Source organism: Antedon mediterranea, chromosome 6 (assembly GCF_964355755.1).
Source record: "Antedon mediterranea chromosome 6, ecAntMedi1.1, whole genome shotgun sequence".
NCBI classification, from domain to species: domain Eukaryota; kingdom Metazoa; phylum Echinodermata; class Crinoidea; order Comatulida; family Antedonidae; genus Antedon; species Antedon mediterranea.
Window position 1 is genome coordinate 1,877,732 of NC_092675.1, and position 14,352 is coordinate 1,892,083.

The following is a 14,352-nucleotide window of genomic DNA, read 5'->3' on the forward strand; positions in this document are numbered from 1 at the left end:
GGGTCGTGCCAGTATATCTCGTAAACTTGAATTTAAGAAGCCTGGCTAGGCCCCTGAATACCATGTGCTTTTTGTTTCAGAAATGCCTGCAAGGTCGTGGAAAAACCTCTTTAACCTCTGAAAACCAAGCAAATGTTTTAAGAATAGGTAAGCTATTATACTTCTTCAGCAGAAAAAACAAAATACAAATATGGCGAAGTGTAATGAATATCGGATGACACCCCATCACCAAACACATACAATAAATGTATTGATTATTAAATATTATTAATATTAGTTTATTTTTTTCAGCCGGACATTATCAGGATTCTTTATAAAATATGTCCTGTGCTGATTACATAATGTCAATCTAAATACGAAAAATGATTACAAACTTCATTTCAAGCCTGGTGAATTTCCACCTGCCGTATTAAGTTGCAATTATTCAAATAATAAATGGAATTGCTATAATTACACTACCTCAAACATCGGCCATCGCATATGACAATCAAGAATTGCCATTTTACATTAGCGACATAATATGTGGACTTTCAAGAGATCGTCTTTATTCTGGACGATGGAAGCGTCTTTGGACGAAGAAACAGCAAGCCTGACTCAATGCTACCTCTTGACTGGATAAGAAAATGGTGCTTCCTGGACGTTATTAATAATGTACCGGCAATTGGATACACACCAGTCGACCTAATGCAAGATCACCCGGAACATGCACCGGAGCTGTATAACATCAACACACCACCGACCTTTGCCTCAGACATCTACAGTTTTGGTGTCATAATTGAAGGCATTGCCGCTAACAAAGAATTAATTCCGCTAATGGATATCATTATCAGCGGACCCTGCCTTCATTCCAGACCAGACCAAAAACCAGCCATCGGGAAGACTTATGATCACATTGAATTAGAATTAATTGATTAATTTCACAAAGAACCATCATTATAGTGCTGAAATCAGCGATGTCCAGTCATCATTCTGAAGATTCTGAAGAACCAAAACTATAATATACTACTCTCTCAAGTGTATAATACTTTTTACAATAATGATAATATTACGATGTGCAATTTCTATATCATTACACAACATTTATGTGATAGTTTTATAAATTATTGTGAGTTACTTTTTTGGACGATCACTGGGTATCATTAACCAGTGAATATTAACATAGCTTATCAATATTCCGTTGGCAAAGTTAAGATACCCTACAATACTATTATATGGTCGATGATGACTATGATTGACATTGTCTGATCTCTTAATTCACAAAAATATGTTAAAGAAGCTCTTTTTTCTTGTCATGCCAAAACTCAGCACCAATAAATGTATTGACGATTAAAAAGTCTAAAGACAGTATGAACACAATTGTTATATTTGTATAATAAAAACAAAAATGATTGATGTTTTTTGTGGATTATTTTTACAACTTATTGCCAAAAACACCATTTTCGTTGTGCTTTTTGTTGCCAATGCGATTCCCATGTTTCTTAATCGTCATCGTCTTTCCTTACTCGTCGTGAGAGGCGCCCTATCTCGAGCAGTTTCTCTTTCTTTAGTGTGGTGAGTGACATCTTCACGCGACACACGTACGGAATTGAAAAACCAGTTCGCAACCAACTATTGCATGTTGTAAACAATATCTCGCATCCTTCGATTGTTTTTTGATACAATTTTTCAATATATATGCAAAGGAAATAATTCCCCAGATGTAAGTTTCGTATAGTTGTTTGTTTTGCGAATATGACTGTATGAAATACAGTAGGCCAGCTAGGCTCTTTACTACTACTAGGCCTAGCCTACTAGGCCTACTTGTACTACTAGCCTAGCCCTAGCCTAGGGTTTTAGGGCCAGGCCTAGAGAGGCCCTACTAGACTAGACTCCAGCCAGGCTAGGGTAGGGCTACCTAGGCCTAGCTAGGCCTATAATCTATAGAGAGTAGCATTTTGGATGGGTACTGTTTGGTAAAACTTCTAGGCTAGTACTACTAGGTAGGGCATATATGCTATTAATTATGCCTAAAGTAGTATGTTATGGTGAGTTATGTGGCGTGGCTGGTTTCAATTGAAAATTCACAAGAATTGCATAAAAAATGAATACCTTAATACACAATTTCAAATTGCCCATAATAACAATGTTTGACTTTGAACTACTGCACTGTGTACTGTAATGGTTGTTTTGCATTCACTAATAATGATCTAATCTATAATAATATATATAATTTATTTACAGAATATTCAATTAGAATATTATTATATTAAAAAATGAATAGAAGATAACTTTTTAATGCGAGAACTGATGCATGATGTCATAATTTTTCTATGACCAAAATTTGTATCCTTAACTTTTTGTAAATGTTTATTTTAAATATTCATTTAGCATGGACAAGATGAAACTTTAGAAAAAGTAGAATGATGTCAAAAAATGGTGGTGGGTTTGCAATGCCAGTCACCGAAATGAGCAATGATGTAACGGAGTGTATTGATGTTGCATCTCCTCAAGGTATCTTGTCATGAATATCAAATATTGTATACAGTATGTTTGTACTGTATGTATTTGTGTTTTATTGATGAATTCCTTCACTGGAACAGGATCCATCATGGTATTAAAGTAAATTAAATTACTGTATGTGCTGTTGTGACTATTTATTACTGGTTGTGACTACTGTAGATAACTGTATAGGAAAACAAAAACATTTAATATTATTATTTAACTAAATAAAGCTAGTTTTTTTGGGGTAGAAAATAAAAAGAATGTTAAAACAGAATGTCTCAAAAAAAATTTTTTTTTGTCCATGGTCTGACTATCCAAGAAAATAATCAAGCATATAGTTATTATACCTAATTGTTATTATATTTCTTTGTTTAGACATAGTAGAAATGTTAAGTATCTGCGACAATGAAATGTTAAATGGCTGGAAGGATTTTAAGGTAAAAATAAGATTTTTAAAATTTATGCAAAAATGTTCTCTTCTTTTACTAGCCAAACAGCAACTAATTCAATAATCTTTGTATTGTATTGAAAAAGACTGACTATGGGTATGTCCAGATTCATGGAGTTATTCTTTCATATCGCAAGCAAGCAAAGCATAACTCCATAGTCTGAACAGGCCTTATCAAAAGGAGGTACTGTAAATCCCATTGAAAATAGTAATTTTGACCTATACACAAAATAAGAAGAAATGAAATATTTTGTAATATTAGAGACCATCTTTAGTTGTTAAGATTGCAGTTTTTAGTTTCATGATCAAGTTTACCAAATATTTATACCAAATATATATATAAATTATTAATAGAAAAAAACTTAATGGAATATTTATTTATTATTATTTATTTATGTTATATTTATTTTAGAGTCTTGCTTCACCAGACCTACATGACAACATTTTAAAAGTATCTGATGCTGTTAGTAATGTTCTGAAGGTAATTGTGTATAATGTAGAACCCCTCCTTTGAGACATCCCTATTCAAGTGACACCACTATTAATTTTTAACAAAAGATTTGTATCTCAGTTGTACATCTACAGTAACAAATCTATACAGATTACTTCTCTCAGCACATTTTTATGATAGCTACTATTAAATATGTATTGTTCCCCCAAAAACATGAAAAATGAAGATTAATTAAATCAGACTTTGTTATTTTGTAGTTTTAATAAAGTTAATCACTTCCATAGAAAAAAAAAATAGTGTTTTCACTTATAAAATGACAAAATAAATGGTTAAATTTAACCAAAAATCCACTGGCTGGCAGCCAATTTGACCATTTTTTACTTTACATTACATTTTTTTCAGGTAAATACATTTTTTTCGATCAAATTTTTGGTCAAAGTGGATAACTATTATGTTACATTAAAATGGAATATTAAAAAAAAAAAGTTTGTAAGAATTATTTTTTCAGGGGGACAATACATCTTTAACATGCTTCTTTCAGAATATTAGTGGTCTTAGAATTTAATATACACATTGCATTTGATTGGTTAATTTTGTATCCCATGACATGCATTATTTGTCCCATTTCAACAATTGAATTAACAATAATGCTCAGCTTTTTGTAAATATTTTGAGAATTTTTTTGAAGCGTTTGAGGCTTGTTATAATAGTGATCAAAGAAAAGGTTATAGATTATTTGACCAGCATTATATTCACATTTTATTACTTTTATTTACAGCATAAAAAGGGAACTGTTATACTGAGTGGTTGTGGAACATCTGGAAGAATTGCGTTTTTGTTGTCAGTGAGTAGATAGGAATTTTAAAACATCATTTTTTCTCACTACTTAATAAACACAGTATTACCTTGGTTTATTTTTTAAAAATTTTATTTTATATTTTATTCAAACTCATTCCACAGCGGGAAACCCGCCCCTTACAGAATGGAATAAACTATACCATATAAAAATATATATAAATCTTAAAATCTAACAATACAAAATTATACAATTTTACTAATTTTATTACAAAAACAATTATAACGGTCAAAAAAGAGATCAATAGAATTATCTTTAAGAACACAATTATTAAAAAGAAGACAAATACATCTATATATATTTAAACCATGGCATTAAATAGATAATATGATGACTTGTTATCCTTTTTCTACAGAGGAAATTTAATGAGCTTTTGGTGGAACTGGGATTGGAACCGTGTTTTGATTATCTGATAGCGGGAGGTGATAAAGCCCTGTTCACATCACAGGAAGCACCTGAAGATGATCCAGTATCGGGTAAAAAAGCACTACAAAAGGTGAGATTACTGTCAAATGTTTATGTGGTTCTTAACAGTTTTCTGTGCGGGACAAGCTTACTATTACCACTCGTCTGTGTAAATTGGCCTTTAAAGAGTCATAGCATAAAAGAGTCCTAAAGTACTGTAGCATGGATGCTGAATATACTGATGTGTTTGTGTAACAGGATATAGAATTAAAAATATGAACAGTTTCCATAACAAGGCATGTGGAAGTACAATGTATTCAATTTGACTTTTATTTACAAAGATTGCTTTAATGGTTTCTACTATGTTTAAATGCAGGTCCATCTTTTAGAATAGAAAACTAGTCAACTATTAAAATAAATATATTAAAATATTCTTCCATGTCTCAAAAACTATTTTCCCCATGTCAAATAAAAAAAGGTGTTTATAGTTTTCTGTTACTGTGTACACTTTCACGTTCTTTCTGTTTATTTAACAACAGGATACAAGTGTACTCTAACTGTAGATACAATAATAACCTATCAATATAACATTTGTTTATGACTTTTGCAAACGAAATATTATCTCCTTCCTGTTTCCATAATATTTCAAAAAATGCGACTATTTTGAAAAACAGCTCCAGGTTTCAAATTGTTATGCACGATTCTCAACATGAATTTTCAAGCCTTGTCCACACACTTCTTGACAAAAAAATGTGATGTGCCCATGGACATGATGTCATATCACTACCATATTTAAGCATATCACTACCATATTTGGGCACATCTAAAAATAAGCTGTTGTGTAATTCAAACATGAAATAACAAGCAATGTACATTAGATCATTTTATTCTATGTTATACCTCCATGCTCTAATAAATAAATAACCCCTCCACATGACAGAATAAAGTTTTTAGTGAATTACTGCACTGTAAATATTTGGTGTCGGCTATTATACTATTTAAAGCTAATTTTCCACCTTCAAATCCCTCTCTGCGACGAATTCTATTTCCCTAAATATAGTTTGAATTATTTATACTTTTTGCAAAGCGAAAAATTATGAGCACTTATGTAAATCGAAAAGCTCAACAGACAAGTGAACATGAAAATGCAGCTATTCGCTATTTGTTGGGGAAACGGTATTGCGATTTTTTCTCCTTAGAACGTTTGATTCGCATGAACAAATTTGCCTAGTGGAAAATCTGCTAAATAGGTCTATGGTCTGATCATTTGATCTCAGTTGCCTCTGTGAATACCTGTAATGTAAAAGAAAACAAAAATTGTGGTATTTGTTTTTGAATCGGTAACTTCAATGTTATATTCCTATGTACCAAAGTTGTTCTCTTTATATTTTATAGGCATTAGATGGTAAAGATTGTGCAATTTTAATAGGCATTACTTGCGGGTTATCGGTAAGTGGTATATTCAAAATTTATTTTGTCCTTGTAAACAAACAATTTATGTAGAAAATTATCTGTCTGAAATTAAAGATTTTCAACATAGACAATTTTTAACTAAATTAAATTCTTGATATTGAGGTTGAAAGGGGTAGATGGTATGAGGTTTTAAGAGAAAACGTGTGAATTATTTTATAGGAATGAGATAGAAAATGAATATCACTTTCTGTTAATGTGTACGTTCTATAATGATTTACTTGAGGAGTTATTGCCAGTTTCGTTTTATAATTTCCCTTCTGAAAATAAGTTCATTAATTTAATGGTTTCCAGAAAATATGTCTAATTTTTTTGTGCATTTAAAAAAAGAAATAATTTATTTTGCATCTAATTGTTGTATTCAATATTCATGTACTTTGGGCCACTGGCCTTTGTATTGTGTAAATAAATGCCTTAGACCAGGATTCTAGGGAAGAAGAAGAAGTATCAAAATGCTGAATCATAGTCGCGTATCAATACTTAAAGTATAATGTATTGGCTGTACTGTAAAGTTTGTTTCTTTTGTAAACAGAATCATGAAATGACTTGTTTACACTCTTTATGTTTACATTCCGGCAATATGTCTCAGTTTTTATTGATACTTTCTCCTTTGTACTCTTGACTTTTGTTAATTCATTTTTTCTTTAAACACCAGTTACAAAGTTCAATGTATTTTTAGATTGTGAAATACCAATTGAATCTAGTCTGCGGTAAACAATGTAATATCTTACAAAGTCCACTGCAACTAAAACTACATGTATGAAAGTTTAATATGATTATATGGGAAGGATAGGTGTATACCCCAAACGATGATCAATATTTTAACAATAATATGGTCAAATTGTATGTTTACCTACTCTGATGTAATTGTACTTTATGCCAAGTACACTTGGAAATACGTGTGCTCGAACTCACAACCTCCAGATCACTAGCTTGGCATGCATACCTTTAGACCACCAAGCTTGTGCTAATGGTGAGAGTTATACTTGAGACCAAGATAGCTACGAGTATTGCTTGCACCAATAATTAATCAAAATTCATTCCTTTTTTCATTCATATACTCTGAGAACCATTATGATAGAATTCAGGTGTTAAAACAGTATATGACTTGTACCACCAATATGATTGGTCAATACTTTAGAGTTATTTTGGTTAATACCATGTTTGTAGTTATTATGTAATACCTTTTGTTTGTCAATGTTGTTGTCAATTTGTTATTTTCTTGTTCATTGTTATGCCCATAAAGTCCATTATAGACTAGAGTTTTTCTATGTACCCTTTCTCTATATGTATTCATCTTTTACCAATATGCTATCAGTACCTGATGATGACCTATATGGTCGAAAGTACTAGTACAATAAATATTTTATTTTGAGGCAGAAACAAGAACATTGTCTGTTTTATTTTTATATCTGAAATGACATATTTTCCTATTTTGATCAATTGTATTGAAACCTATCATAATGGTGTGTCCTGGTAATGCATGGTGTGGAGTATAGTTTAGTTGTCAATTTGCTTTGGTAGGAGGAAGTTAGTAATTTTTTTTCAAGTGTGTCTAATCAAAATAATGTGATGTGCCCATGGACATTATGATGTCATGTCACTACCATACTTAGGCATATCACTACCATATTTAGGCACATCACACTTTTTTCTCACTTTTTTTTCTAGCTAATTTGATAGAGTAAACAGAGCTTAACTCTTTTATTTATTTGATTACACAGGCTGCATTTATTGCTGGCCAGTTAGATTACTGTATGGAAAACCTTGATGTTTTGACGCCAGTACTATTAGGCTTCAATCCAATTCTTAATTCAAAAGATGTGGAAATTGAAAATTGGGACAAGACATTTCTACAAGGTTTGATACATTTATTAATATTGATCTCTCTTGAAACCACTGGTTATACTCATCATTCAAATTTAGGTAAATACCCTTAAAATGTAAACATTTGTATACCTGAAATACAGTACAAATAATGTACACTAGTAAAGAGTAAATGAGCTATGCTCAACGCGATTTTGAGATGTTCCGAGTATGAGCACTGTTTCTATAATTTGACAGTATGATTTATATATAATTTACACAGTGCTACGCAACACAAATTTACATATACACAATATTATTTTAAAAACCATTGCGTATTAAAGTTGGAATTTATTCTGACTTGTTAAGCCTCCATTGATTGTGAGGGCGTTTGTTGTATGAGAGAATGTATCTGGTGGGTGAAAAGCTAAATCAAATAAACAAAACAAATCGATAAAGTGAAACAGCCAGAAATTATAAAATATATATAGACAATAAGAAACACAGGAACAATAGACAATGAAAGATATACCTCTTCAATTCAAGGTTTATTGTTTTTCAATTGCCATATTAAGCTTATCAATATAATAATCAATCAATCCAAATATGGATTTATTCCTTAGTCATACTATCAATAAGCAAATTTTGTCTAAATTTAAACCAATAAATGAAATGTAATTTCCTTTCTTCTTCCCATATTTGAAATGCAAATTTATTTTCAAAAGGAACTTTTCTCCAAATGTATAGGATCAGACATTGTTTCTCAATTGACTGATCATTTAAATAGATTACATTAATTATCATTATCAAGTATTGTAATTACTTTTAATTATCTACTTCTATGATTTTTTTTAAAGATACTGAAAGAAACATAGTTGAATTATCAGTCAATTCAATCATATTTTAGTTAAAACATTATGTATAGTTATACTGTAAACACTTTAAAGAATATTATATATTCATTTAAAAGTCATCATTTATATTTGCATTGGCTATTTTATTATTTTTTTATTTGAAACCTCTTCTAATAAACAGTATGAAATATGTTTTAATTGTTTTTACAGTTGCAGAAAAACTTCAAAAGTTTGAGAAAAAAGGAAAAAGTTTTATCATCAATCCAATTTTAGGGGTTAGTATATTTTAAAAAAGCACAGGTTATAATGAACTGTCATCTTTGATGTGCTTAATCATAACCTGCCAACTAATAAGACGATATAGTCATTCAATGATATGTAACACATTTATAAATATATATAAAAATATATGGATTAGAAGTAAGGACATAATATAATAATCTTTATGTATTAATTTATACCGTATCCTCTGGTATAATCCCACTCCCTTAGAACAGGAAACTGGAAAAAAAATGATTGGTAAGAATTTCTTGTAAAAACTGGTTAGAGAGAGGCCTACAGTATATCCAGATCAAAAGTCAATACTAGGATTATACCCGGGATATGCCTGTTTGTGAAATTAGATAAAACGTAGGGAGTGGGATTAGACTTGAAGTGGGATATACTCAAGGATTTATGGTATATAATATGTTTAAATGACAGTTTCACATTAATATTTTGTATGGAAATATACTCTCACAATGTTCCAGCCAGTAATCAGTGCAGTTGCTTTCACCTACTAATATGGCGTTTCATATTGGACAGATCACAGAACTCATAAATACTTTTTTCCTTTTAGCCAGAAGCCATTACAGGATCGTCCAGAATGAAAGGTGGTAGCGCCACCAAGTTCATTCTCGAATTAGTATTTACCAAAGCCATTCAGAACGTAGTAAGCACCCCGTCTTCTCATCGTCAGCTAAATATTGCATGCCTTCATGAGATGCAGACTACTATATCGAAAGCAACTTACGCAATCAAACGTGACATTGCTTCGTTAGTACAAACAGCAGGAAACAGGTAGAGCATAGTTTATGTTATGTGTAAATAATTTACAATCAGACCTACTTTAGGTGCCATAATCTTGATTTAGTATCTAAAAAGGACATTTTCCTACAGTATTGAAATTTTATACTGCAGTAATATCTGAAATACATTATACATTATTATACAACGCCTAAATAAATTCCTTTCATTTGATTAGACGATTGTGGGTCACATGGCGTGCAATAGTACACACTATTGATTAAATAAAAAAAATAGTCTATTTTTATTTATTGATGAATTTAAGAAAAACAAGAATATTTTAATAAACTGCTAAATTATACGGAAGTTTTTATTATTATTGAAATTCAAAACAGTATAAAAAAAATCTTTTATAACCATTGCATACACTAAGCTTTTTTTGATTGCCTTTTTAAAATTTGTTTTTCTTTTTTGGTAACACCAGTATGAATTCTGATGGCCATGTGTACTATATTGGTGCTGGTCTCTCAGGAATCCTAGGCCTAATTGATGCCTCTGAATGCCCTCCAACATATAGTTCTGGTGAGTCATTTGTCATTAGATAGGTAAACCTTAAATTTGCTTTACAGTAGAACCACTCCTTTGGGACACTCCTATTCTGGGAATACCCACATTCTGGGAATACCCAAATTCTGGGAATACCCACATTCTGGGAGTACCCAAATTCTGGAAATACCCAAATTCTGGGAATACCCTATTACGGGTACACTTTCATATGAAACAAACGAGGGAAATATATGTTTTAAAACTACAGCCAACCTTACTCTTTTAAGGCGACATTTTTATTGGTCTCTAAATCTAAGGTTTCCTCCTAATAAAGGGTTCTACATTATGAGAGCTGTGTTCATCCGATATAACTCTGATAGGTTTCATAGGTGCATCTAACATAACTTTACAATTTAAATCTGGCAGAAAAAAGAGTAAACATAGAAAATATTTTTATGGAGGTTTTTTACCATCATTGAATATACCAGAGTAAGTGAGTGGCCAAGCAGTTAAGACAGTGCAATCGTAATCCATACCAATAACATCGGCAAGTGTTCGAGGCTCACTAGCTCCATGGTTCTGGTGGTAGAACCAGTTTTCTCATCAGATAAGGGCTATAAACCATCTGGCTCATGTGCACTTTAAAGAACCTAGTACTTCTTTTGAGACGAGTAGAGTAGGGGGAGGGGGGGGGGGTTACCCTGGTGTACTATTACACTCACAGCTGATAATAACTGGGCCCTCTGGGAGGCCAGTATTTGACTGAAGAGGTCACCCATTATAAATAAATAATAACAAATAAATAACAAACAAACCTCTCCTGATTGATATATCTACATTGACTTTCAGAATTTGATGACATTAGAGGATTTTTAGTGGATGGTTACGAGTCATTTAAGAACAAAGAAGGAAGCATGTCCAATAAGGTTAATTAATATTTATTTTTGATCAAGAAAATTATAAATTACGTTATGTTAGAACTATTGATTTTAAATCAGTTTATTCCTATGTTTCATTATTCAAAGAAAACACAAATCTATTAACCATCTTATGGATTTTTGTCTTGGAGTTGTAATTTGATGATTTAATTGCATGACTACTAATTCTACGGTTCATCTTATGTAACTCACTATGTGAGAGTGTACAGTACATGCGAATACGTTTTATGATCAACTTGTAGATTTTATTTCTGAAATGCATGTAAAGTACTTGATATCTAAGTTCAGTTTTTGATTATATTATATTGATTATTAATTAATTCATTTTTTTTTAAAAGGGAGAGGAATATTCCATAAGCTTAGATCATTTTATTTGTAAAATTCAACCAAGTCTATCAACTAATGATACAGTTATTTTCATTCTACATTGTAAGTATATACATTATATTTATGTAAAGCACTTTTTTTGCATAAACAAACTAAAAGAACATGTACATTTATTTAAATGTTTTAAATATTTACATTCTTTTCCAGCCAATTATCTCAAAGAATTCCATAGAATTTATGAGCAATTGAAGGGTGTGTGTTCAGCAGCTGCTATTTTTGTGGAAGGACCTTTTGAAGATACACAAAGTAAAGTAAGATACTTGAAGAAAATTGCATTTCTATAAATTTATTGTGGCATAATTAAAATAAAAATAAATATATTATTTATGTTAACCCAATCGGCTAATTAGCTGAACATTTTATTAACACATTTTTCTAGAATTTTTAGTAAACCTTTTTATTTATTTGTTTTCACCACCATGCACTATACTGCACAAATGTTGAGCTTAATGGTCATTCTGCACACGCTCATAAGAGCTTGTGCAGAATGACTATTAGACTCAATGGCTCAGTCACATGATGCATCATAAAAACTAAATGTTGCTTGATTATTATCAATGATATTTTTTCGTTATATTATATTGAATATGGGAAACAAGGCTGCTTTTTCGCCAGCTTTACATTTTACAGCTGAGAACTTCCTCCATCCGAATTTGACCGGGGGATTGGAACTGTTTCTATGTTACAACATCAATACAATCTTTGTTATCACTAATATAACTTGCTTTGTAACAGAAATATGTAACGCAGTTCTTTCCATGTGCATTGATTGTAAACGTACCATGGCACCAAATACTAAGCTTGTTTGACAGTGACAAGAAACAACAAAAAGAAGACAAAATACTAAATGCTGCCCTCTATGGTGGAGTTGAACTGGCTATTAAATTCATTTTAAACACTGTCAGTACTGGGGCTCATGTGCTCAAAGGAAAAGTATATAAGCACTATATGGTTGACATGAAACTCAAGTAAATACAAATGTTTAACTTATTTTTATTACTCATGTTCGACTTTGGCTAATGATGGGCATACTTTCAAACACTAACATCATTTTCATGATTGATTTTCATTTAACAGCAACAGTAAGCTTTTTAACAGAGGTATAAATATTGTACAAAGGCTTGGGGGTTGTAGCAAGAAAGTAGCCACTGATGCCATCCTGAAGTCCATCTATCAAACTGACCATCTGCCAGAGGGTATACACGAAGAAAAGATTTCGCAACACATCCTGCAAGCCAATGGTGGCACTAAGGTACGATTTTAAGATAATGTTGATGATAATATTTAAGGATTTCTTTAAGTGAAAAGTTGGACAAAAACATAAATTGGCACCCACTCAATTTCAATTTCTGCTTGCCACCCCCGCTATTTTCTTCCTCTGATTTTTTTCTACTGTGAATACATGATTTTATTTCAGCTAGTACCACTAGCATTGGTTTTAGCAATCAAGAATTGCACCGTTCAAGAAGCGAAGGCTGCCCTCAACTCATCAAAACAAATTCGTACAGCTATTAATCAAACTTATGATGCTGACTGAGACAGAATTGAATGGAAGTAACCACTTTATGTATTAAGCTCTGTCTACACCATCAAACTAGTGTGATGTGCCCAAATATGATTGTGATATGCCTAAATATGGTAGTGATATGACATAATCGTGTCCATATCACTTTTTTTTTCAAGTAAAATTTGATAGTGTAGACAGAGCTTAATTTCTTTATTACCAGCAAAATAATACAGTATGATTATTACAAATAAGCATTGTTTAAAATTTACCTCAAAATAATTAATTATTGTTTAAATTACGTCCAAAGTTTAACTATTTGTATAAATATGTATCTTATTTTATAATGAAATTTATAATAATGGAAATTTGCTATGAAATTTGATTGATATGATTTTGTGTGTGCCAAGTTTCAGTACTTTGAAACAATTATTATTTTATACTTTTGATCATTTTAGAAACATACCGTAGATACTGCATAAATTATATTATACAAAGAAAACAATGATAAATGTATATAAAGTAATTATGTGTAGTTATAAAAAATTTATAATCAGGTTTATGAAATTATTAAATAATATAAATATTAAAAAAATAATAATACAGGTATTTTACACCAATATTCTCAGGTGCCTTTAATAAATGCATTAATTCAAAATTAATTCAAAATATGTTAGTGTGTAAAAGAATGATATATTGATTTCGATATTGTAAAGTACCACCAATATTATATATATATATATATTTTAATGATCATTAATTTTACAATCACTAGTGCAATAAATGTGATGATTGTTTGATGAATGTTGTCTATCATTAAATAATTTATTAATTCTTCATTATTTTCGCTGGTCAATGAATTAAATCAATTATTTTCCTCATTTCAGTTCCCACTTTTCCCCCCCCCCCCTCCCTCCTCACTCACTCTCCACCCCTCTCCTCCCCTCCTCACTCACTCTTTCCCCCCCCCCACTCACTCTCCCTCACCCCTCACGTAATCACTCACTTATTTACACACGCACTTGTCAAAACTGTCACATCGTGTCCAAGGTATTTCAAGCTTGTATGTACTAGATGGCACGCTCGCTTCGCTCGCGTACCATCTAGGTCGTGCCCACAGATGGTTCTCGAATACACAGTATTTTCCAGCGAGAAAAAAATGGAGATTTCAAATGTACGTACTGCAGGACTATAATACATT

The 14,352-nt window shown here is 31.3% G+C and overlaps 1 protein-coding gene across 1 annotated transcript; it reads left to right on the forward strand.

The window, feature by feature from the left end:
• Positions 1 to 1,574: 1,574 nt before the first annotated feature.
• LOC140051317 (glucokinase regulatory protein-like) lies at positions 1,575 to 13,823 on the forward strand. The gene is made up of 17 exons (XM_072096488.1): positions 1,575 to 1,699; positions 2,368 to 2,490; positions 2,857 to 2,918; positions 3,342 to 3,410; positions 4,159 to 4,224; positions 4,592 to 4,732; positions 6,037 to 6,090; positions 7,836 to 7,971; positions 8,982 to 9,046; positions 9,610 to 9,830; positions 10,261 to 10,358; positions 11,172 to 11,248; positions 11,599 to 11,689; positions 11,795 to 11,898; positions 12,383 to 12,615; positions 12,725 to 12,899; positions 13,065 to 13,823. Exons 2-17 carry the CDS (start codon positions 2,400 to 2,402, stop codon positions 13,182 to 13,184), a joined length of 1,803 nt encoding a protein of 600 aa, XP_071952589.1. The 5' UTR covers positions 1,575 to 1,699; positions 2,368 to 2,399; the 3' UTR covers positions 13,185 to 13,823.
• Positions 13,824 to 14,352: the final 529 nt, after the last annotated feature.

Coding starts and splice junctions, on each gene's coding strand:
- LOC140051317 (XM_072096488.1), top strand. CDS start 2,400: ATGATGTCAAAAAATGGTGGTGGGTTTGCAATGCCAGTCACCGAAATG. Junction 11,899..12,382: donor TTGAAGATACACAAAGTAAA/GTAAGATACTTG, acceptor GCTTTGTAACAG/AAATATGTAACGCAGTTCTT. Junction 12,616..12,724: donor ATGGTTGACATGAAACTCAA/GTAAATACAAAT, acceptor TTCATTTAACAG/CAACAGTAAGCTTTTTAACA.